At 34.9% G+C, this 25,026-nt stretch overlaps 1 protein-coding gene across 1 annotated transcript in view; it reads right to left on the reverse strand.

Annotated features, from left to right (window-relative positions):
* The window catches only part of LOC149801431 (dmX-like protein 2), a 212,399-nt gene extending 211,315 nt beyond the window's left edge, over window positions 1–1,084 (reverse strand). Inside the window, exon 1 of the mRNA XM_089955559.1 lies at window positions 918–1,084. Coding sequence (XP_089811685.1) covers window positions 918–1,004 — 87 coding nt within the window. The 5' untranslated portion in view covers window positions 1,005–1,084. The remainder of the gene's footprint in view (window positions 1–917) is intronic.
* Window positions 1,085–25,026: the final 23,942 nt, after the last annotated feature.

The raw sequence follows: 25,026 nt of genomic DNA on the forward strand, positions 1-25,026 counted from the left end.
ATATTTCAACTTAACCCAATTTTGGCATTTCAGGCTTTCATCACTTTCCAGCCAATGAAATGTAGGCCAATGAAAATTTAAAACAGGTCCATTTCTTCTGTGACAATCTGAATTTATTTGAGAAAAGACATCAGGGTAAGTAAAGTCTGACAAAACATTATAACTTTACTTTGTTGAAAACTGTCGTTATTGGTTGCCAGTTGTGTGATATTCCTGTAAATTTTACTTTCGTTACAGTTAGTCGACATCAAAACATGCTACACAGTGCTGTTAGCTAAGCCGTAAGACCCATCACCCCACCCAGAACAAAAATATCAGGTGATGTGTCTTACGTTGTAGGACTAACATTGAATGTGACCCAAGCCCCCTCTACCTTCGACTCCAGGGGTTGAAATTTCACACACCCAGGTCAAAATGGTGCATGAAAATTTCAGGCGGTTGAGTGAATTTCGAGCCCCTTGCACCAGTCTTTCCCTTTACCCTCATCTGTGCTTTAGAGACCCCCAGATTTTTTATTTCACCCCCAGTTTTGATATCAAAGTTTGTTTTTTACTCAGTCTGACCCCCATTTTTGACACCAAGGGGAATTTTTACCCCCAATCTTGCACCCCTATGGGATACAATGCCCATGCACTACCAATTCCTCTAGTTATAGCCCAACATCTCTGCACACATACCATATTGCGACAGACACATCATGCAACACCAGTGAAAAATTGGGGGAAAAACAACATACGCTTCTCAAACTTTTCATAAAATGATACTATTTCATTAAAGATTAATATTTATACAGAGAGCGTTAATGTTCTTGTGACCGACCCTGACAATGAAACAATTAATTTAAAGATGACTCCCATTATTATAGATATCAACAGATCTGTTGTCACCGTGAGCCTAATTAAAAATGATGACCATACTGTAAAATGAATGCCTTCCACACTTCCGACCGCATAGCACTGATCTCCATTGTTGCAGGCTCCAGTCAAAACCTGATGTCTGTTCATCCTCAGGTAAAAGCTCTGTAATTACTTCCAGTCTCTCATATTTTACCATTTCATTATATCTAAACACCACCTTCAGCCATCTTGTGATCAAAAGGTCGCCCAACCACGACTTTTCTCGCGAGAAAACAGTTTACACAGTTACGTACCTTGAGCCCCGACATAAATCGATATCTATAGGACTCACAGTACTAATTCAGTTCCCATAGTAAACCAATGCAAACACCATGATATTAAAAATTAAATAACTTAAAATTTTTGAGTGCTCATGATCAAATCTATATTTATCAGTATAGATGAAATCTGGATGTCAGCTTCTGTGTGGAGGAAAGGATATGAGCCGCTGCATTTTCTGCTCCTGCATGTGTTTGAAACATGTTCTTTCAATTTCGCACCAAAGAGTCAGGTGCTAATTTTAGTAACGAGTGTTCCAAACTCAACACTGTTAAAGGACTGAAATTCCATCAATAAAACAATGTCTCTATTATTATTATTTTATACTTACAACTAGGATAAGCTCTCAAAAGATTCTTTTTCCTTAAACAAAACTTACATTAATAACCAATCCTAGTCATCCAAACCCATATATACAATATTTTTTGTGTCACCCATTTCCAGGCTGGTTCCAATTTTTCCATATCATTAGTACCGATTGTCCTGTACGTATATTGTGTCGAGTTAAGTCCAGTTTAAACTATATATATTTAAAAAAAGATTAACACATTCTAAACTTGTTTATTTTGGATATGGTTCATTCTCATTTCCAACTGCTAAAGAATAACTTCAAGGGAAGAAAAGAAATTCTCCTACAGTGGTAATTACACTCCTGTTTGGGATTAGAGTGAATGATTTTTTCCAGGATGCGTGACATTATATTTGTGTTAAAGATTTTGAGAGGAAATATTTGTTAAGCTAGAGGGCAGTTTCCATCCTTAGAATTCTATACAAGTCTCACCACACTTAAAAATAAATATATAAATAAATTATATATGTAACAAAAAATATTACAATTAACTATAATTTCTGGCAAAAGAAAAGAAAGAGGCAGACAACAATGATTACGGATTCCAGATTTGAAGGTGACATATTTTGTAGGAGGCTAAAGACTCCTAAACAGACAAACAATGATGATCATTCAAGGCAATTAATACGTAAATTCAAAATAAGTCAGGTAACTTTGTATTTTTGTCGGGGGAGGGAGAGGTGAGAAACCTATAATATTCGAATAAATATATGTGTGATTTGAAAGTATCAACGTATAAACGAAACTTTAAAATGAGACAAAAATCCAATGTTTTAGGCATTTCATTTTCTACGAAAATGCAAAATAATGTGAACACAGGGACCGATACAAAATATAAAAAGTAGACACAATCAAGGGTCGGTCAGCACTAAAGACATAAAACAAAAACTTAATCATCAAAATAACTATATGCATATAATATGAATAATAGAAAAGAAAATAACAAATTAAGCATTTAAGAAAAACACTTAAAAAGAATGACGACGAGAAAGGAAAAGGAAAATGAAGTCACAGAATAAGTAAATAACTTTGGAAATTTTGTCACCAGTCAACTTATGGAACAATAACCTTCATTTTGAACATTTGGGTTGTATAGTTTACTCTTTTATTTCATTTTGAAGTTTCTTTATGCATTAAATTGTAAATTCGATTCACATTACCAAGACACACGAATTACCTATAAAAGAACAATGTAACAAAGGGGAAATTACGTTTGTGTTAAACTTATAAGTACTATTAGGAATCATTGTTCTCTATTGCAGCAAAGTCTGCCAAAGGTGTTTGCGTCTTCTTTGTAGTTAGGTAAGTAACTCGGTTGGTATCTTTTGTTGAACGAAGATTCCAACACGTTTTACCTTGTTACTGCGCTGTTCATTGTTTACACGTGCCCTTTAGGTCAATTACCGCATTAAACATTTCATCGTTTTGCAAGGTGAATTCTTTGCTGGTTGCAAGTGAAAATCCTAATAAATCATTATGTTTGGTTGACACCAGTTTTAGTCCCATAATAACCAGAGAAGAGGAGTTAAGTGTACAAATCGCACAATAAATGCGTTAATACCAAAACAAAACAAACAAATAGAACGTGTTACACTCCTACCCCCCCATTACTAGTTATTATATCTAAATGGATATCGCCGAGCACCAAATCTATTCATCTATCTACACACCTACCTACCCACCCACCCGCCCACCCACCCACCTATCTCTCTCTCTCGCTCTCTCTCTCTCTCTATCTATCTATCTAGCTATCTATCTGGGGGCCCCGAGTGGCCGAGTGGTCTAAAGCGCTCTCCGTTACGGATCACTGCCATCTCACCTCTGTCTGCGTGGACTCGAGTCTCGGATTCAGCCAATGTAGGTATCACTGGACAACAAATTTTTACAAAAGTCATGTTACTGAAATAAAATTAGTCAATTCTTATCAATTTTTATGTGCTGAACACGAATATGACAGTCAAATTGCAAAATTGGCTCTAGTTTTTTTGTAATCTGCAAGAAATTAATGTTTACATAACGAAATGCATTCCAATAGTAAAAGGTCAACTGTAATAGCCTACCTATAAAAAATCAAGTCATTGACTACATCTTAGATTTCTTCGCCTGTCTCTTGTACAGCTGTTCGGGAGCATCTCTGAGGAGTGTCCAGCAGTAGTCAGCCAGCATTGTAGTGGACCATTTTCCCTGGTATCTTTGTTCCATTGTTGCGATATCTTGATGAAAACGTTCGCCGTGTTCATCACTAACAATACCACAGTTGCTAGGAAAGAAATCCAAATGGGAATGAAGGAAGTGAATCTTTAGAGACATATTGCAGCCAAGTTTCTTATACTTCATCAACATGTCTTCTACTAGTTCCTTATAGTTTTCTGCCCTAACATTTCCGAGGAAGTTTGTAGAAACTAGGCGAAAAGCATTCCATGCTTGTTTCGCGTCACCTTCCAGCAAGTTGTTGAACCGGTCATCTTTGAAAAGCTCTCGAATCTGAGGACCCACAAAAACTCCCTCTTTAATCTTTGCTTCGCTGAGTCGAGGGAATTTTTCATGCAGGTATCGGAATGCTGGCAAAGTCCGGTCAATGGCTTTCACGAAGTTCTTCATCAAACCTAGTTTGATGTGAAGGGGTGGTAGCAAGATTTTCTGAGCCTCAACCAGAGCTGGGTGTTGGACATTCTTCTCTCCAGTGGCTACATTCTGCCTGTGAGTCCATTCCTTCCTCATGTAGTGCATTTCCCTTGCTCGGCTATCCCACTCGCATAAGAAACACATGTATTTTGTATATCCTTGCTGCAGTCCCATTAAAAGGGCAACTACCTTCAAATCACCACAGAGGTGCCAGCTGTACTTGTTATACTCAATGGAATTCAGTAGCTGCCTTAAGTTATCGTATGTCTCTTTCATGTGGACAGCATACGCTACTGGAATAGATGGAAGAATGTTTCCATTGTGCAAAAGCACAGCCTTGAGACTCAGTTTCGAAGAGTCCACAAATAGTCTCCATTCTTGTGGGTCATGAGTGATTTTTAAAGCATTCATGAGGCCCTCAATATCGGAACAGAATATCAGATTACTTTCCTTTCTGAAGAAAGGCTCCAATTGCTGGTGGCGCTTTCGATATGCAGTAATTGTGACATCTTCTTCTAGAAGATTCCATTGTTGGAGTCTTGATCCTAGCAATTCTGCCTTGTTCTTTGATAAGTCCAAATCACGAATCAGGTCATTTAGTTCTTCCTGTGTTATTCTTTGTGGGGTTGATGATGCACCACAGTGAAAATCTGGATCACTGCATGCTGATGGACCAGGAGAAGAACAGGTCGACTCACCTTTGTCTTCGTCAGATGAATCAAGAGAATATTCTGCTGGAGGTTCTGGAATAGGAAGTCCCTCACCATGTGGAACTGGTCTCAATGCAGACGGAATGTTTGGGTAGACTATTCTCGACTTCTTTCGCTTCGTTATTCCGCCGGAAAGAGGAGGAACCAAGCAGAAGTAACAGTCATTTAGGTGGTTGCTTGGCTCTCTCCACACCATTGGGACTGCAAACGGCATTGATGACCTTTTGCAATTCAACCACTGTGAAAGCTGTGTTGTACATGTAGCACAGCATATATGCGGAGCCCAAGGCTTGTCTTGGTCACCAACCTTGCATCCGAAGTAAAGATGATATGCCTTCTTCACTTGAGAATTGATACTTTTCTTCTGGTTGGCAAATGTCACTTCCCCACAAATATAGCAAAAATTGTCCGCGGTATTAACACACTTTCGAGGCATTACTGTTCTTTATTGTACGTAAATGGATAAAATAATAAGTTTTATGTAACAGTAGCTTGAATTGTCTCGCACAACGTCTAAAATATTTTAAATGCTGAACCTATCTGATTGGGCTTTATATAGTACACTGCTTACGTCAGCTTCAGCAGCCGCCTGGCATTAGTATAATAGGCCTACACATGTATAGTACACTGCTGACGTCAACTTACTTCAGCAGCCGCATGGCATTAGTATTGCATTGCATCAGAAAATGATGCAATCAACTGTGGATGATGTGAGCATGATGGTATTATGCAATGTTACATCATTATTCCGGATGTTGCTGCAGTCCTACTGGAGAAATTTACACAGTGAAACATAGAAAATGAGGTATATGAATATCTTCAAAACGAGAGCCAATACAAATTTTTCACGGTTATATTCGTGTTCGGCACACCAAAATACTACAGATTAGGGCCTTTTCAAGTCAGTAATGATTTCACTGTTGACCAGTGTATGTGAGAAAGCTTGCCAGCAGCTTCTCGTGGGTCGGTGGTTCTTTCCGGGGTTTTCCCGGATTCTTCCTCCACCATTAATACTGGCCGCCATGTATAGCCTATCGTGTGCTGAAAAATGGCGTTAAACCCTACAACAACAACAACAACAACAACAACAGTCTATCTATCTATCTCTCTATCTATCTATCTATCTATCTATCTATCTATCTATCTATCTATCTATCTATCTATCTATCTATCTATAAATACGCTGACGCAGTCACACTTGACCATTAAGCAACGGGTGGTGCGTGGTCAAAGATAAAGTAAAGACGGAAGTGATAGGACAGTCAGAAGAGTAATAATGATAAGGAAAGGCAGAAATAAGTAAAAGAGTGTCAGTGTACGTTTTCGTCCCTTCACACTCAGACCTATCCGGCTACCGTAACGGCGACGAGATAAGGAACTTCAAAGCCCTGTGAACCACTAAGTCTTACTAGTAGCTGACTAGTTCATTAGAATGTAATTTTGGAAAGTTTCTGTTTGTGAGATACCCAATCAGGAACTTCTGCAATATTGATGGTAATTTGTTCCAAATCCCCGTTGTACATGGGAAGAAGCTGAACTTAAAACAATGGACAAATGTTTCGCAGCGACAAGTTGCTGTTCTTATTAGATGCGAATCGGCAAGGAAACTTAAGCATAGTATTGTAAACTTGTATTTTGTTTGCTTTAGATTTCTTGATGAATTTGTATTCTACCATTTTGACCCCTAAATCAATAATAATGTATCCGTTCTTCTTGAGAGAAAAAAATGCACTGGCAAAACAAGAAAAAGACAATGTGATAAAGTTTGATGCGTGCGTGCTTGTGTCCTGTTGCCTTGAGACCCTTGCCGGATTAAGGTGGGTGGGCAGGAACGCCTGCTCTTACCCCCCTCCCCTTTTTGCTGGTTGTTGTGGATAAAATTTCATCTGTTTAAATAAACAATATATAGGTCTATCATAATTGTAGACATATAAAGAACAGTTTAAGGACATCCTTCGGGGCATATTTGTAGATCTATATCTTAAGTTCCCTTGGACCCACAAAGTCTAATCGTTCTTATACATGTTATTTCCTTGCCATCCTTCATGAACTTATCCACTATGAATTCCTTGCTAAATGAAATACATTATTTGGCATCAGTACCATTTTTCACACGTACCATGATGAACAGATCATAACCTGAAAAAATTATGAATGATTATTGGAATGAATCTTGGACATCTAAAATGCAAATTACAGTTTATAAGTGTATGACCATGGCACTTGCCTCTAAAGTGATCTGAAGACCAAGATGTACTAGTTTGCATTTCAGTATCATTATAATTTTGTGGCGATAATCATGAACACGAACAAGTACACGGTAAGAAGATAGGGTAATTTCTAAGTCGCAATACCTATATAATGATGATGAAAATTTATAAATTTGACAGCAGATCGATTTTCTTGGATGATATCTATCAAGATTTTTACACTGTAACGTGAACTTTATTGGTAGGACAATGTTTCTTGCGTATTTAAACAAATACAAGCATTTATTGCAAATATATTTCTTCCAATCTTGTTTGCTTACTCGTGATGACATCAATGTATGCCAACACAATGGTATGTTTGAATTACATCATACAGAATCAACATATTGACATGCTTATCGTTATCATTTTCTATCACTTTTAACTGCCCAAATGTATTTTTTCTGCAATTAAATACATTTACAAAGACATCATACTCATGTTCACCTTTTTAAGGAAATGCAATAGTTTAGGACTTCTATCAAACCAATGATTACATTTATTTATAACCAAGCTATTTGATTGCCAACCTGTAGTGTCACTCTGTGTATTTAGCATAGAATCAGCCACATGAAGAAGAAGTAAAAATAGATTTCATGTTTATGCAGTCCTTCGTGTTTTTTATATATTTTTTGTTTTTTACAGTTCCAGTAAAGTTATTATTGGGACTTCTTTATCGATAAGTTCAGTCGTGTCAAACATTCAACTCGTGCTGTCACTTATTTACTGTCACAATTTTGTATGCAAAATTTAAAACTGACACTGAGTTGCGTAATCTCTTTTCAATGTGTTCATAGATCTTGTTGTATGGTAAAATTCTCTGTTTCGAACCATCTCTCCATCCGGTGTTTTTCTCTTCCTAAGCTGATAGTCTATTCATGCTTACCTATTTTTACCTCTCAGTCTTTAGCGAACATATTCTTCGTATTAAGACCGCTCCGGTGGTCTAGTGGTTAGAGCGTCCGCCTCGGATGCGGGAGGTCGTGGGTTCTATCCCCGACCGAGTCATACCAGAGACTTACAAAAATGGTACTAACAGCTGCCTCGCTTGGCGCTCAGCATTAAGAGCTTAGTGTTAGGACTGGTCGGCCTGGTGTCAGGATAATGTAACTGGGTGGGACATCATGCTACATGTCTGCGGCATGATGCCCCAGAAACTGCCACATTGCAGACATCGTAGCGATATGACTGAAAAATTGTTAAAGCTAGGTAAAAAATCAAAATCACATCAGATCACATCTTCTTATTAAGGCTCATTTAAATGTTTTCTAACACATTTTGTAATTTTTTGATCAAGCATAGACGTTTTCAACTCAGTTTTATTTATTTGACTAAATGTTAATATATTTACTACCACTACTACTACTTCTACTTCTTTAAGTGTGTGTGAAAAGAGGTAGATTCGAGCATTTGCCATAAAATTTAATTTTGGAGATAGTACACTGGAAATAAACCACTAACCACTAATAGCGGGAAGCTACATTTCAGGTTTCAAATCTTTTTCATGCACTATCAAACTTTGTGCGCATTTTTTGTTGTTGTTATGTAATATATGTTGCATACACGATATTCTGTGTCATTTATTTATCAGCCACATGATTTTGTTCATGTTATATTAAAGCTTTTCAAACACAAATGTATTTTGTTTTCGTTTTTCATTTCTCTTTATCTGATTTTTCTGCGACGAGTATTAGGTAATAATGTGAGCTATGTCATAATAAGAAAACTGTTTTGGAGAAGGGAGACTTGGTCTGTCAAGGTTTGCTTTAGAAATCCATGTCACATACAAAATGAGGTAATTCATTCTGCTACTTTTGCTGTAATTCTAGGGTATATGATGATTGTTCGTTTGTTTGTTTGTTTTTTGTGTTGTTTTTTATGTCTTCTTTTTGTCAGCGTGTATGTGCATGGTGTTCAATCGCTGATAACCTCTCAGTGTATCCTATGTCTTTCTGTCTCTTCGTAATTTATTATCTTACTATATCTGAATTAATTTTATCAGCTATCAGTGTTACTTTTGTACCGAAGTGTGACATTGTCCATTTATTCTATATGTGAATAGCCACTGTTATGTATAAAGTAAAACGTCTCATTGATTTTACTTAGATGTTCTGCACCTACAGTGAAAACTTTGTTGCTATCCGAAATTTATATACATAGAGCGATAAATATACATATTATTATGTAAATGAGGATATATGCAATCTGAATTAATGGGTTAGTTATTCGCTTTGTTTGATCAGATCATTCATTATTATAGATGTACTTTCAGCACATAGCTTACTCGTTTGTTTTGGCTGATGGACATTGTTTTCTCTCCTGCTGGAAATCATTCTTTATATCATGTTTTTAATCTGTAATACAATTAACTGTACAAATTATACGTGTATATCTGCTTTAATATGCTGGTCGAAATATCTGTTTTTTTAATAGTCTCATCACATATTCACATGGATATTTATCAACCAAACTCTGCAAAATACGCCTTTTATCTATCGTAATCGAGTTTATCTCCTAAATAAGTAGTCTCTGTAACGTTGTTGCTGATGATTCCTCTATTTCAAATATATGTGCAAATTTCAATTATTACAATTGACCCAAATTATCAATCCAATTAATTTAGTAGTAAAGTTTATCTCACGTTAGTTTTTTAGAATTCCAATAGTACGGTTTCGGGGAGTTCAGGGACAATTCTCGGAAAATTCAATAGTCATGAAAATGCTCCACTTGAAAGGTCCAAGATCACGGTTGCTGTTTTCTTGTATGCCGTTGTCCAGGAAATGGTCAGGAGTAAACAAAGTGGTTCAAAATTGAGTTGGTCTAATATGGGATAGCTTGTATTTAAATTAGTAAATATTTTTTGTTTTATTTCTTGCGCCACTAAAGGTTTTCCTACATAAATTTAATTAGTTGTCTAGAACTCCAATATTCAACCTACTTGCCTAATTGACATTGTGGGGCTATTTCTTATTATTTTGAGGTTGTTGTGGTGGTGGTATTAACGCCATTTTTTTTTTAGTACACGATATGATATACATAACGGCCAGTATAACTGGTGGAGGAAGAACCTGGAAAATTCCTGGTAAGAAACACCGACCCACGGGAATCTAATGGCATGCGTTCTCATATACACACACTGGACGATAACGAGATTTGAATCCACACGGACAGAGATAAGATTTCAGTGACTTTTGAGTTATATAATATGCAAGAAATTCTGATAACTTTGCTAGATTTATGGAACATCTTTAGGCTCACTAATGTATTGTTAGAGCAAATTATAAAATTGCGCGTAAACGAAAATGACGAGAGAAAAAAAGCACCATATTTCATAGTATTGTAATGAAAACCCCGTGAAGAATACTGTTACGTGATTCGTGTTTTGCCTTTTGGTCCTGACTTTCTAAAGATTAAAATGTATATGTCGTCTACAAACTTATGAGAAGCTACTGGTTTAGCGATAGAAACCAAATTATATTTTTATGTATTCAAGAATAGAAGGAATACATTTAGCAGACGTTTTTCCTGTTGATTGGTGTTTTTATCAATGATGCATTTCTACAATGTAATGCATGTTTACTGTTAAAACATCAACACAAAGAAACTTAACTCCACATAAACATGAATGTACATGTTCGTAGAGATAAGGTATATTAATCATTTTTCCGACTTTTATTAATAAACCAAACCTAGTTGGACTAACACGAACAGACGGTATGTAGCTTAAGACAAAATAACGATAAATACTGAGCTAAATGGGAACTAAATGCAGGACATGGACAACTTACTCATATATTACAGACGGACTGGCAGGTTTGTTGACAGGCTGCATGAATGGCATATACCGTGAACCACAACATGATCGATGAGCATCTTGATATAGCACTGAAGTACTAATATTGTTCATGAGAGCGATTTCTCTACAATCAACAGTCAAATATACTTACAAGAAAACTGAATGATAGTTACGGGCTAATTTCATGCACTATATATTAATGAACTAATACTTTCCATTTGAACAAGAATAATACAGTCGTTTATATATATATATATATATATATATATATATATATATATATATATATATATATATATATATATATATATATATATATATATATAAAGAAAGAATGCAAATCATATGGCGAATAACAATCCTTTCAAGTGCACTGGATTCAGCAAGGGATCACGTGTGTCAGAGATTGATTAAGATAAATTAAATAAACTGACAATGAAAAGTGCGAAACTATTATATAGCAATCCTGAGTGCATTTGACCCTTTAATGGCTCTTTTTCAAAGGCAAATACAAAACAGACAAGACAAACACATAAAATAGAAAAGCTGTTATGTTTGCGAAATTTTACATGACTGTTTCTACATGAATTCAACCTTTTAACTCTATTATGTGTCAACTAATTTATTTCAGGTTGTTGCTGATACTGGAACATATTTGCATTGACCTAGAAATTGATGAGCCATAATGACATCTATTATTTTATGTAAATTTATGTAAGCACAGATTACATAAATGTATATAATTTCCAAAGATTGAGTCAACAATAATCAAATTTCGTGCACAGCATGAAAACAATAATATCTAGATAAAAGTTAATTTTGCTTTTTAACACCTTGATAAAAAAATACTACAAATATTTCTTCGACAGATTAAAGAAAAGAAAAGATAAACAAAGAAAACATAAAAAGTCTGGAACAAAAATACAAATTAAGAAAATTGCGATGTAAGTGTTAGAGAATAAGTAGTAGACTATAGATTCTGCAGCAAACCAGGAAATCGGCTTTTTTGCATTTTTGAAAATAGATGGATAAATATCTTACTGTATTGACTTCAGCTATCACATTTTATTGTTGGCCATCAATGTGGGTGGAAAATGGCATACATTCTGACGATGTGAATCTACATCGCCCAGGCTATCAGGCAACTAAAGGACGATAATTTATATATAAAAAACTCAATCCCACTAAAAAAAGATCTGAATTAGTTGATTTTCACATTCGGCCGTTCGTGGAAAAACTGCCTTCATATATCCAAGATACCACGTATTATCTCAACAAAATACAAAAATCTAACCTTCCAAATAACACTTTCCTTCTTACCATGTATGCAGGTTCCTTTTACACCAGCATTAAACACGAGGAAGAAGCATCAGAGATGGTGAACAGACAACTTGCTGGAAGGCCCATTTAAGAAAAATAAAACGTGCTACGCAAAAAATGAAAATATAAGGTCAATAACGTCAAACCGAAACCTCTAACCAAAACCGATAGTTTCTCTAATTGGGTTAGATTTTTTGTTACTTCATTTCTAAATTTTGATGCGAGTTTTTGTTTACCCACCGTGACACTTATTTGTGGTCGCACCCTCTCTGCTGCTGTAATGTGTGAGTAATTAAATCATTATCGTATTAGTCTCTCAACCATAAGATTTTATCAAGACCTATACGATATTGTGATCGAGGATCATGTAAATGTATCGTGATAAATCCGTGTGGGATAGACTGTGCTTTTGAAAAAGAAGTTTTGGAACTTAATCATGTCCATGTCCCAACTGCACCAAGTCTGATGAATATTTCGCAGAGTATGTGTATCGGCTCGATTAAACACAACTAAATATTGCATGTATCTCGCTGAGTAACATATATAACATCGGTGTTTTTGTGTCTGCCTCGAGGAAATATCCGAGCTGGATTTGATTGTTTGCCCAGCATTACATCAGCGTATTTTACGACATTATTAATAAATCCATCGAGATCATCTACAGATGGGGCTTCATCAATATCGATGATAAAATATTAAATATTGTTATTTCATTAAAATCTTTAAGCACATCGTAGCATCTCTGATCATCTACGGATGGTGCCACTAAATATAAGTTATCCCACTTGAGCCATCTCATTATGAAATTAAGCCATAATTGTGTTTTACATGATCTGGACGGACCTATTATTATCATTCTGGTGGAATTCGGTAATGGTGAAATTTGTTTTACTGGCTCTTGCTTTCGTGTCGCTGAGAAATCAATGACATCCATGTTATACAACTATAATAAATAATATGAATTTATATTGTGTTCGATGCAGAGTATCTACCTCCACTAGTGGATTAACAAAAATAACAACAATATAATTAATAAACGTGCACAGGTAAATGTGTAAAATGTGGATAAAAGATATAAATTTATCTCCCTGGCACAGCCAGGACACACATGTCTGGTGGTGATATATAGCCGCTTCATTAGGAAAATTACCAGGAGGAAATGATCTTCCCAGATATAATTATTGTGGTCCTGGAACTCGACTTGATATCCGACTTGACGAGCGAGATCAACCAAGACCGGGAGAGTATCCAATAAATACAGTTGATCAAGCATGTCACGTTCATGATGTAGCGTATAAAAATAAGGTTTTACAACAACAATATTGCAGATGTGAAGTTTATTCACTCGTTAAACTCAATACAAAATAAATCCTTCCCCAACTGCATTTAGTCTCACTTTGCTTCTCTCGGGGTGATCAGTGGTATCCTTTGCAAACATCATTGTTGGACCAGCTGACCTCGAGTAATCATCGCTGTATCTTGCCAGACCCAGTATCGTCGTAGCAACGTCAACATTTTCGAGACACGATTCCATATTTTTCTGTCAATCATGAATATGACGCTGTTAAATAATGCCATAACACCATTGTTAAGAAAACCAGGTCGATCTAAAAGTCCGTATGCTGTATCATCTGCTTTCCAAAGTCTACCTTCTACTTCAATAAACGCTTCAGCAGGTAACAAATTTCTACTTGTATCTTAAACTTGTAATTCGATTCGTCCACGTGCGTTAGGTACACGTGCGCCATAATAATAATACTGATAACTGCACACAGACTCGTCTTTGAGAACTGGCGCGTCCAAGTCAAATGCGGGATCAGATACACGTTTACTCATTTTATTATAATCGTTATCGTCAAACACGAAGACCACTTCCTGCTGTTAAACTTGCCGTTATATTTTGTTCTTTTTCTGACATGGGTACGCCATCCAACTCTGCTAATTTTTTATTTGCAGTTTGATTATTATTGTACTAACATTTGCAGACATAATTTCAGTGCTGGTTAATTTTACTGGCTGATGTTTTCTTCGTATTAATTGTGCTAGTCTATCCTTGATTGCCGAGAATGCTTTACTAGGAACATCACCAACAGCACCAATACCTTTATCACGAATAAGGTCAATAGCTTTCATTGATAATTGTTTTGCAATCGGTATTGTTTTTGGGGCTATCCTTCTAAACAGACATCACCCAGTCCATCTCTGTAGGTAACTTTGTATGTTGGTAAACGCGAATTTATCACCCTGGCCATTATAGGTCCACGTTGTGCATTATGTATAATCATCTTATTTTCTTGTCACTGATCTAATTGTATACCCTCAATCATGAACGATTTCATCTATGAGAGACCGATAAACATTTATGTCCATGATACCGCCTGTAAATATTCGTTAACAAATATCAGCTACTTCATTAATGATTTCTGGGGAATTATTACCGGCTCGTTTTCCGCCAATCAGAATTTATAATCGTTCAACATCGGCAAGACCATTATTGGGGCACGAGGTAACAAGACCACTTCCTTGAGTAACAAGACCACTTACGGTTGTTTCTTCTGCTTCTTTCTTGCTTGGTAAAGAACGTAATTTCTTCCATCGTCTAATTGTTTTCAAATTCTAAATCTTCTTTTGCTTTTTCAAGTTACAACTTAATTTCTTCTTTTTTATTGGTCTCCTTTCTTGATTTACTCGTTCAATATGCTCATTTATTTTCTGGTTAAAGATGTCAAAATTATAAATATCTTCCTTAGATCTGATTTGCGGTTTATTAGCAGCGATGCGATATACATCCTTAATCTAATCAGCAGCTTTAAAAGTTTTAACATATTAGGGTTTTACATATTTATCTTTATCATGATATCCAAACGCAGCAATATCAATTATTTGGTCTGGGTCTTTGATAGCGGCTATACCTTCGGGCGTGAATTTATCTGTAATGTTAGTTTTAACTCTTGGTAGAGGGTGTGGTTGAACTTCATGTTGTGGACGAAGAGGTTGCTGGGGTGGTGGTTGAGCTGCTTGAAGACGGCCAGCATTATCAACAGGCGATGTCTCAAGTGCTTTTTGAGCCGCCTCAGTTGCTGTAACAATTTTCTTGGTTGGTTCGATAATTGGTTTGAATAACTATTCTGTACCTTCTGCGAATTCCACCTGAGACTCCTGACGTGTGTGTAGTTGCTGCTTGACAGCATCACGAACAGGGATATATTTCATAATTGACTCTAATCGACCTCGAGCTAATCTAGCTGTGCGAGATTCCATTATTGATATAATATTGATTGAATCACACATTACAGCAGCAGAGATGGTGCGACCAAAAATGATTGTCCGACGGATAAACAAAAACACGCAATAGAATTTAGAAAAACACAGACGACAAAAATGAAGTTAAAGAAAAACACTAACCCAATTAGAGAAACTCTCGGTTTTGGCTAGAGGCTTCGGTTTGACGTTAATTACCTTATACTTTAATTTTTCGTAGGAATTTTTATTTTTCATAAATGGACCTTCCAGCAAGCGATCTGTTCACCCTCTCTGCCGCTGAAGATACCACAGGCTGCAAGGAAGCATTGGATAGTCAATCTAATCCATCCCTTCCAGCGACCTATTTGGTCAAACTTTAAACAAAGGTTCTCACGTTAAACAAATTTGTATTCAACAACGAACACTTCCTGCGATTGGAACTAAAATGGTACTTTCGTATGCCAATATTTTCAAGGAAAGACTAAAGTAAAACAAAAGCTTCTCAACGAAGCACAATATAGCCCCGGCCCGGCCCTAGGATGTGTGGGGCCCAAGGCAGCATGCGGGGCCCAAAGCAGCAAGCGATGAGCACAGGGCTCCAGGCACAAAAAACTGCACTGCAGAGTTGATTTTCTGAAAACGCGGGGCCCAAGGCGGTTGCTTCGTCTTGCCCTAGGGCTGAGCCTGTAGACACCTAAGCTGGTGTAGATTTATTGACTGCATATAATCAAATGGACTGCAACAGGCGTCAATTTCAAAATATTTTGTATTCTGCCAATAACATAACCTGACGATTAAATTTAAACTGTAGTCATTGAACAGGTCCAGCATATATTTGGGATACTCAATCGATCCTTCTGGAGGGGAACATAGAAACTAACATATCCTCTAAACCTATTTATTCTTACCAGGATATGCTCCCGACCAGCTGCCCCCAATCCCCCAGCACGTAATGAAAATTCTTCCTTACGGTATATGGGTTCGAGCCAAACGCATATGCTCTGATCCTGTCACCTTGGAAAAGGGACTCTGAGAATTCAATGGGTATCTTAAAAAGAGGGGATACAGAAGGTGCTATCACTGAGGAGGCTATTAATAAAAATTAGATTTTTCGAAAGAGGAACCTTCCTGTAATATAAATCTAAGAAAACCACCAAGCGTGGCCCCTTCATGCTAACGTTCCACTCCGATGCCCTATACCTGCAACAGATCATAAACAAGCATATTGAATCGACTGAACGTCTCAAGGGTATATTTCGTGAAGGTTCGTTGGATGCATACCGTACAACTAAAAATCTCAAAGACCGTTATAAATTGTTGTGTATCTATCTATCTATCTATTTATCTATCTATTTATCTATCTATCTATCAATATATCTATCTATCTATCTATTTATCTATCTATGTATCTAAATCAATCTATCTATCTATCTATTTATCTATTTGTCTATCAATCTATCTATTTATCTATATATTTACAGTATCTATCTATCTATTTATCTATCTATCTATTTATCTATCTATCTAAATCTATCTATCTATTTATCTATCTATGTGTCTGTCTATCTATCTATTTATCTATCTATCTGTCTATTTCTCTATCTATCTATCTATTTATCTATATATTTATCTATCTATCTATCTTTTTATCTATATATCTATCTATTTGTCTATCTATCTATCTATCTATCTATCCTTCTATTTATCTATCTGTCTATCTATCTATCTATTTATCTATCTATTTATCTATCTATCTATTTATCTATCTATCTATCTGTCTATCTATGTATCTATATATCTATTTATCTATCTATCTTTCTATTTATCTATCTATCTATTTATCAATCTATTTATCTATCTATCTATCTATCTATCTATCTATCTATCTATCTATCTATCTATCTATCTAGTAACTGTTACCCAACATTAAATGCAAATAATGGTCAGATGAACATTAATGTATAACAATATATTGCAATGATTTAAACTAAAGTTCCAGTACTATTCTCAAACCATAAAAATAAATATTAAAAATCGTTTTTTAAGAAATCAACAAATAATAATATTAAATACGAACCAAATAATAGGTTCATTTGATACAATTATTCCTACTAAAACTAAATTATCGAAAGGTATGATTACGAAACAAGAGAAACTATGAACTTTAATTTACAGTGACACCAAATCTGCTAAACAATGACATGTGCAGATTATATAGCAAAATTTATCAATGTTGTTTTCGAACAACCAGCAGAAATAATAGTGAGAAGAAAAAAATGTCAGTTTGAAACACACTGTTTGATGCGTGAAAAAGAATTAAAAAGTGGTAAGGTAAGATATCATTGCCATGTAAGTGGGAAATATTGTGGAGCAGCACACAAAAAGTGCAATTTTAAATTCTAACTTTTTCCATAAAACAAATCAATGAAATTGCAAAAGCTTAAAAAAATGCATAGCTAAGAATATAGAGCAAAATATAACTAAAAAATACTTAAACTAATTAATTTATCATAAGAATTATCATTATCAGGCATGTAAGCTTATAAGCTATATCTATGAGTATGCCGGAATTAAACATTATAATTATAGCTTTGAAAGGTAATGATTTTTTATTATTACCTAAATATTTGCACACACACACACACACACACACACACACCAAAAAAATCTGATTGTTTTAGGAAAGAAGTTTTTATTTTACCCAAATGCATTTAAGCTTTAAGAAAATGAAGGAAACAACATTACCTGAGCAAATTTCTGTTATTCAACCCCATGAAGTGAAAACATGTCTGATAATGATAATGCGCATGATAAATTAGTTTGAGATGAATATGGCTGCAAAAATTTAGATTATGATAATTTATGTTTATAAAATGGTGTAATATTTCTTGCTTACATGTTCCAGCATTTTAGAAAAGTTATGGTAAAGAAATATAAGCTATATCTATGTTATTTTATAGGTAGTGTATCATCATTATTTCTTTGTTGAACCGTGGTACATGACCGAATTTTAAACTTCTTACTGATATAATATAACGATGGTTGAGAAAATGTATGCAAAAACACGTATACACCAGAGTATGAAGAAAATATCTTCATATATTCATACGCGTATACAAATCTATTATGTTTCTGTCAATGACACAGCCTCTCGATATAAAGATTCAAACGAAGTGAACAAAAATAAGGATGAATAATAAAATGCTGCTGATGAAAACCATACATGATACTCATTAGAAAAATGATTCTAAATATATAAATATTGTTTACATAATTCACATGGCGAGTATCAGTTACGGGAAGTTATCAAAATGATGAATAGTTGGTAATCGGATTATCAGTAGAGTTCTTTAGGTAATAATATTTTAAAAAGTGGTTGTGTAAAGCAAAACTAGTACTTAATCTAATGAATAAACAAAAATATGTTCTGCATCATATAATACTAAATTTATAAATGCAGGTATGACTAAAAATCATATCAGTTCACAGAAAAAAGAAATTTAAACAAACCAATAATAATAATAATAAACATTCTTTAACGAAGATCACACATTTGGTCATGACTGACCCATCTGCCATGTGGTCTTCAGTTTTGTAAATGGCTATATTTATTAAAAAATATAATTTAAAAAATACAAGACCATGCACATATTCAGGTATCGTCGCACACTCATTCATAATACATATTTAACATGAATGACTACGTGTGACTATACTGGGAAACATGCACACATATGAGCAATATTATATACACAGGTACATACATTTCAGCATAAGTCGTACGTCTTATATATATCGAATAAGATTATGGATATAATAATAAAGTTTTCCATTCAGAGCCTTTAATGTGTCATTCCAGCTGGTCGCGAAAGAATTTCTTTAATGATATTTGAAAAGAAGCAAGGGAATTTGAATTACGTATCCTCAGTGGTAAGGAATTCCATAGAGCAGGTGCTGACGAGTAATGAGCTTTTGTAATGATTGGTTTTCGACCACGGAATCTGGAGATCGTTGTTAGTCGTCGATCGGAGATTAAGCTCAGTATTCGATGATCTTAGTTCAGATAGGTTAGATATATAATCTGGAGAAAGACCGTTTAAAGACTTATATGTCATGATCCCTTTAAATTAAAGAATACGTTTTTTCATAGACGAAATCATATATTTATCATAATATAAAGCTAAGAAGAGAAGCAAAACAACAAGTTAGAGATTATAAATCTAATTTGTATAAGCTAATTAATAATTCTGTTTTAATAAGAGAATGAAAAAATAAAGTAGAAGCGTAGTTATACAAAACAGATGAAAAGGATAGAATATGAAATCTTTTCAGCAACCATCGTTTTCAGTTCAAAACAAAGTCAGTGAAGAGTTTTCTGGTGAAAATATGATCAAACAAAAAAACAACGCTAAAATGAATCAATTTTTTCTATAAATTGATCTATCAAAATTATTAAGGTAAACCTTTTGTTATAATCAATTAAAATTTAAACATGGTGATAAAATGACAACTGATGCATACTGATACAGGTTCAGTAGTGGTGGAAACATCTGCACCTATGTACACGAATATATGACAAAGATGTAGGTCTTTATGAGACAGCTGAATAAAAAGATCATTTTCTAAGGAGTAACAAGAACATTAATGCTTTAAAGTCTAATAAATTTGATGATGGGCAAAATATATAAATATTTCTCAATTTGTAGGAACAATGTATTCAGTTATATTGAATAATTAAATGTATTCAGTTATATTTAATAATAATAATAATAATAATAATAATAATAATAATAATAATAATTATTATTATTATTATTATTATTATTATTACTATAGCAAAGGGAGTAACTTATAGTGTAGTAAAATCAATGATTCCATGTGAGCTATATAAAAATACTTCATTCAGTGGGGGAAAGAAACTTATAAATTGCATTTTAAAAAGATATAAATAATATAATTTGGATGTTTATAGGATAAATCAAACCAGTTTAATCTCATGAAAAGATAAAAGTATACTGTTGTATTTCATTTGGTCATTATAACATGAAAAATATATAATTTCATAATGACCTGCCATAAAAAGTCATATCTCAAGGTAATCCATTAAAACGCTGCCATAAAAAAGTCATAGCCCAAGGCAATCCAATAAAATACTGCAATGAAAAGTCATAGCCCAAGGCAATCCAATAAAACACTGCAATGAAAAGTCATAGCCCAAGGCAGTCCAATAAAATACTGCAATAAAAAGTCATATCCCATGGCAATCCAATAACATAGTGCAATAAAAAGTCATATCACAAAGCAATCCAGTAAAATACTGCAATAAAAAAAAGTAATATCCCAAGGCAATCCTATAAAATATTATGTATAAACCAATTCTTAATGACGAGTAAAATGATTGTTTTCAAGGCTTACTCCAGAATTGGCAATTTACCCACTACTGAAAAAGCAAAACAAGTTCTGAGTTTTATTTGCATAAATATCAAAAACGTCGTCATATCACAAAGCAATTCAGTAAAATACTGCAATAAAAAAAAGTAATATCCCAAGGCAATCCTATAAAATATTATTTATAAACCAATTCTCAATGACGAGTAAAATGATTGTTTTCAAGGCTTACTCCAGAATTGGCAATTTACTCACTACTGAAAAAGCAAAACAAGTTCTGAGTTTTATTTGCATAAATATCAAAAACGTCCAGGGGATTGTCATCATCATTAGTTAATTTTGTATCTTTTACCAACTTTGATCCTAACAAGACAAAAATTAGCGATGTACATATTTACATAATTGGACTCTCAATGTCTTCCTTTTAATCATCATCGTCATGTTTGTCATTATACTTCATTATCGCCATCCAAGCCAAACAAACAACCTAAACATCTTCAGAATCACGCTCCAACAATGACATCATTATCTTAATATCATCGTCATCGTCATTTTCAATATCCTCGTTGTATACGTTGTCATTTTGTCGAGATCGCTGTCATCATGGATTGTTTATTTTTTTGACAACATGTCGTAAATACACTATTTAGTGACATCATTACTTCTATCAGCAAGAATATGAAGAAACTTTCTGGAATTCAGAACTTCGAAAGCTTCTTCTCTCAAGACTTGATCAGTTGACAAAACAACAAAACAAAGTCTCCTGCCCTGGTTTTATTATTTGTACCAAGTGCAAGACTGTTCTTCTGGAGAGCACACAACATTTCCATATCAGAAAACGGGTTGTCATATTGGGCAAGGGCGTGCGCTGCGTAATAGATAGCTCTCATTTTATTTGTTTTTCATTTCACTCTCATTTATTTTTAAAATTGCCTTCATAGTAGAGTATTAGCAACTTTAACTTCAGGGATTTTCTGCACATGCTAGTTAGTATCATGTATGTATTATGTTGCTAGGTGTTATGAGGTCAAGAACTGTCACATGATTAAATCCTGAATTTCTCAGTTTCATTGACAAATTCACTGGCTGAATTTATATTGCCACTATAGGATTTTGTTCACAAGAACTATAAGAAAAAAATTCGATGAATTCAAGCCATGAATATTTATCAATCCAATGTAGCTGAATATTTTTTTGACTCTTAGGTGTGTCTTAACAGTGTTTGCTGTCACAGAGTCTGACTTGTGTCTCTTCAGACTCATTGGGAGCCTTACGTTTTATCCTTCCACTTTCAGGTTATTTTGTCTTCTCTGAATCTTGCTAAAATACTTGAGTAAAACTCAGTTTTATGTTAATGTCAAAGATTACCGATTTTTGACAATTACTTCTACTAAATTGATCACAACATACATTTTGTGTTTTAAATGCAAACCACAGGCTGCTTGTTGTAGCGTAATTGTTTCGCTTGAAACTCAGTATCGTACGTTTTAGGTGATCCCCTCTATGATCAATACAAAAGACTAATTAATGTCATTTAATCAGTTCTTAAAGGAAACGGACACATATTTTGATAAAGTGCATTTCATTTATTCGTTGTATTGACTCGGCAGGATTGAACTCAAAAAGTTATCCGCTAATGAGTATCTCCATTCAATATTTGGACACAGAACACAATTAATTTTACTATATGTGCTCTACATTTGTTTCTCAATACTGACCTTTACACTGTGTGGCAATCAATACAAATCATATGTTAATCTAAAATACATTAAATATGATTTCACTGTGAAGTTCTTGTCAAAGGTTCACATGCATTTTTTTTTTTGAGAGGCTGGACTGTAAACAAAACAGCATGCAATGGAACACAGCTTTCACCTCCTGATCATCAACAAGGCCTTATTAGTAAATGTGCACTGTCGCCGAAATAAACACAGACAACCACACCATGAGCTCATATTCTCAAGAATAAAAAAATTACCTTTATATCCCTACCAAACATGCATAAATAAAACTCTTCTATCACTACCAAAATGAGAGAGGAATTTTTTTCTTCTGAAAATAGACTAGAACTACATTCGTAGTACTGAACTGGAGTAATAATAGTCACTCCATTCCATATACAATACAACCAGGTCGTTCACAGCACGGCCAATTAATCGGTTTTGGAGTGGGGTGGGGTTTGAAGTGTTTTGATTGGCTGATAATTTCGTAGCTTAGACCATTATACAGTCAAGCCGTGATGTAATTCGAGCACGTGCGACACTTATCAAAGACCACTGTAGTATCATAGGATGTGAATGAACAAAGTGGATTCAAGCATTCGGTATGCCCAGAGAGCATGGATGTCCTGATGAAGGTAAATAACGTGAATAAAGTATGAAATTTAGCTCTTGACCAACTTTCTTTCAAATAAGGGAAAAAGACATTGTCGCAGGCTAGCGCCTTGGAAAATTTTACTTGTCAGACATCGAAAACGTATAAACGGGTAATGGGATTTTATCAGCCCTGGCCTAATCCATTTATTCCAGCATGAGTTACTCCCCTTATGGGTTCAAAATGGATAGAAGAAATATAGCCAGGGAAAAGAATGTGTATATATATATATATATATATATATATATATATATATATATATATATATATATATATATATATATATATATATATATAAGAAGGTTTCTCGCAAAATACGACTCGATACTTTAATACTTTCTTAATGAAAAGAAACATTTTGAAGCGGTAAAATAATGCACGTCTCATTTATCTACAATCTTGGACTTGAATAACTCCAATGGAGCGCCACCACAGATCCAAGGGATTTTTAAAAAACAAACAAACAAAATAATGTTCTTACAATTCAGCTGCTTACACCCCTACCCCACCCCTCTGGATCGCGGCTCACAACGTACAGCCCGTCCTTAATGTCATGCTCTGACAGAGATACCAAGGATCATCAAATTTTTATTTAAAAAATTGTTGTTTGTGTTTAACACCATTTATCTTTCGAATATTTTCCCCGATGACATTAACGTTAGAAATATAAGCCCTACTACCTTCCGAATTCATCCGTCCCAAAGACAAAAATTCGTATTTTCTGTCTATTCTATGAAAACAAAAGGTAATAACTCTTGCTCGCTACTTCCCCCTTACCACCTACAGGTGGCGCCAGTTTAAGCTTTCACTTGTGAAAAGTTTAGATGTGTTTCACGTCACTTCCCGAAGCAAAGTGGATATTGGTATTGTTTTCATTCCACCCACTGAAGATTTTGTTATTTTTGGATCTGTTTAAGGGTTATCCTACGGGTGGTATACATTATTTGTTAAATTTTGACCATAATTATGAGATTTGTTTTCTTCAAATATGCAGACTTAGTTTCTGCGTTCTCTGACCGCATGGCTACACGGCTACATTGTATTAGAATGTGCTGAAGTTGTTAGCACGCACTATCAAACTTATTAATCACCCCTAGCACAGCGGGTATTTGTAACATTTTATAAACGTAGATGCAGGTGTTCGCGGGTTCGAACCCGGACCAAGTCATACAAAAGACTTATATAAAATGTACTAACAGATGCCTCGCTTGCCGCTCAGTTTTAAAAGGATTGTGTTAGGACTGGTCGACCTGGTGTCAGGATAATGTGACTGGGTGGGACATGATGCTACAGGTCTGCGGCATGATACCCCAGTGCTAGACATCACAATGAATTGCCACACTACACTCATCGCAGCTATATGACTGCAAAATTGCTAAAGCTACGATAAAAAGCCAAACCTAAATGTAAGAAAGCAAGCCAGCGAGAAATCTCGTGACTCCTGTCACGCATATATAAAGTGTACGTCGTCGGGTACGTACATTATGTGTGCCATTTGGTCGGAAAATACATGGTCGACAGTTCTGAATTAAACCGCACGAAAATGTAGTGACGTGGGAAATCAAATGATTGAGAGAACTAATGTTTCGAACATAGGAAATCAAAGGACCGAGAGTACTAATTGTCTTGACCTAGTTTTGTCTGGAACTCTGTTACATAAGCAGAATTTCTATACTTATGGTGTTTCCTCTCAATTCAAGGCATTCCAAGTGGCGTAAGTCCCACTCCACCCCCTCATGTCAGTCGGGTCTGTAAGGCCAGAAGTATGCCATGGGGTTTATCAGTGTCTTGAGCGACC

Source organism: Sinohyriopsis cumingii, chromosome 4, assembly GCF_028554795.1.
Source record: "Sinohyriopsis cumingii isolate HCF-2022 chromosome 4, ASM2855479v2, whole genome shotgun sequence".
In the NCBI taxonomy this organism is placed as follows: domain Eukaryota; kingdom Metazoa; phylum Mollusca; class Bivalvia; order Unionida; family Unionidae; genus Sinohyriopsis; species Sinohyriopsis cumingii.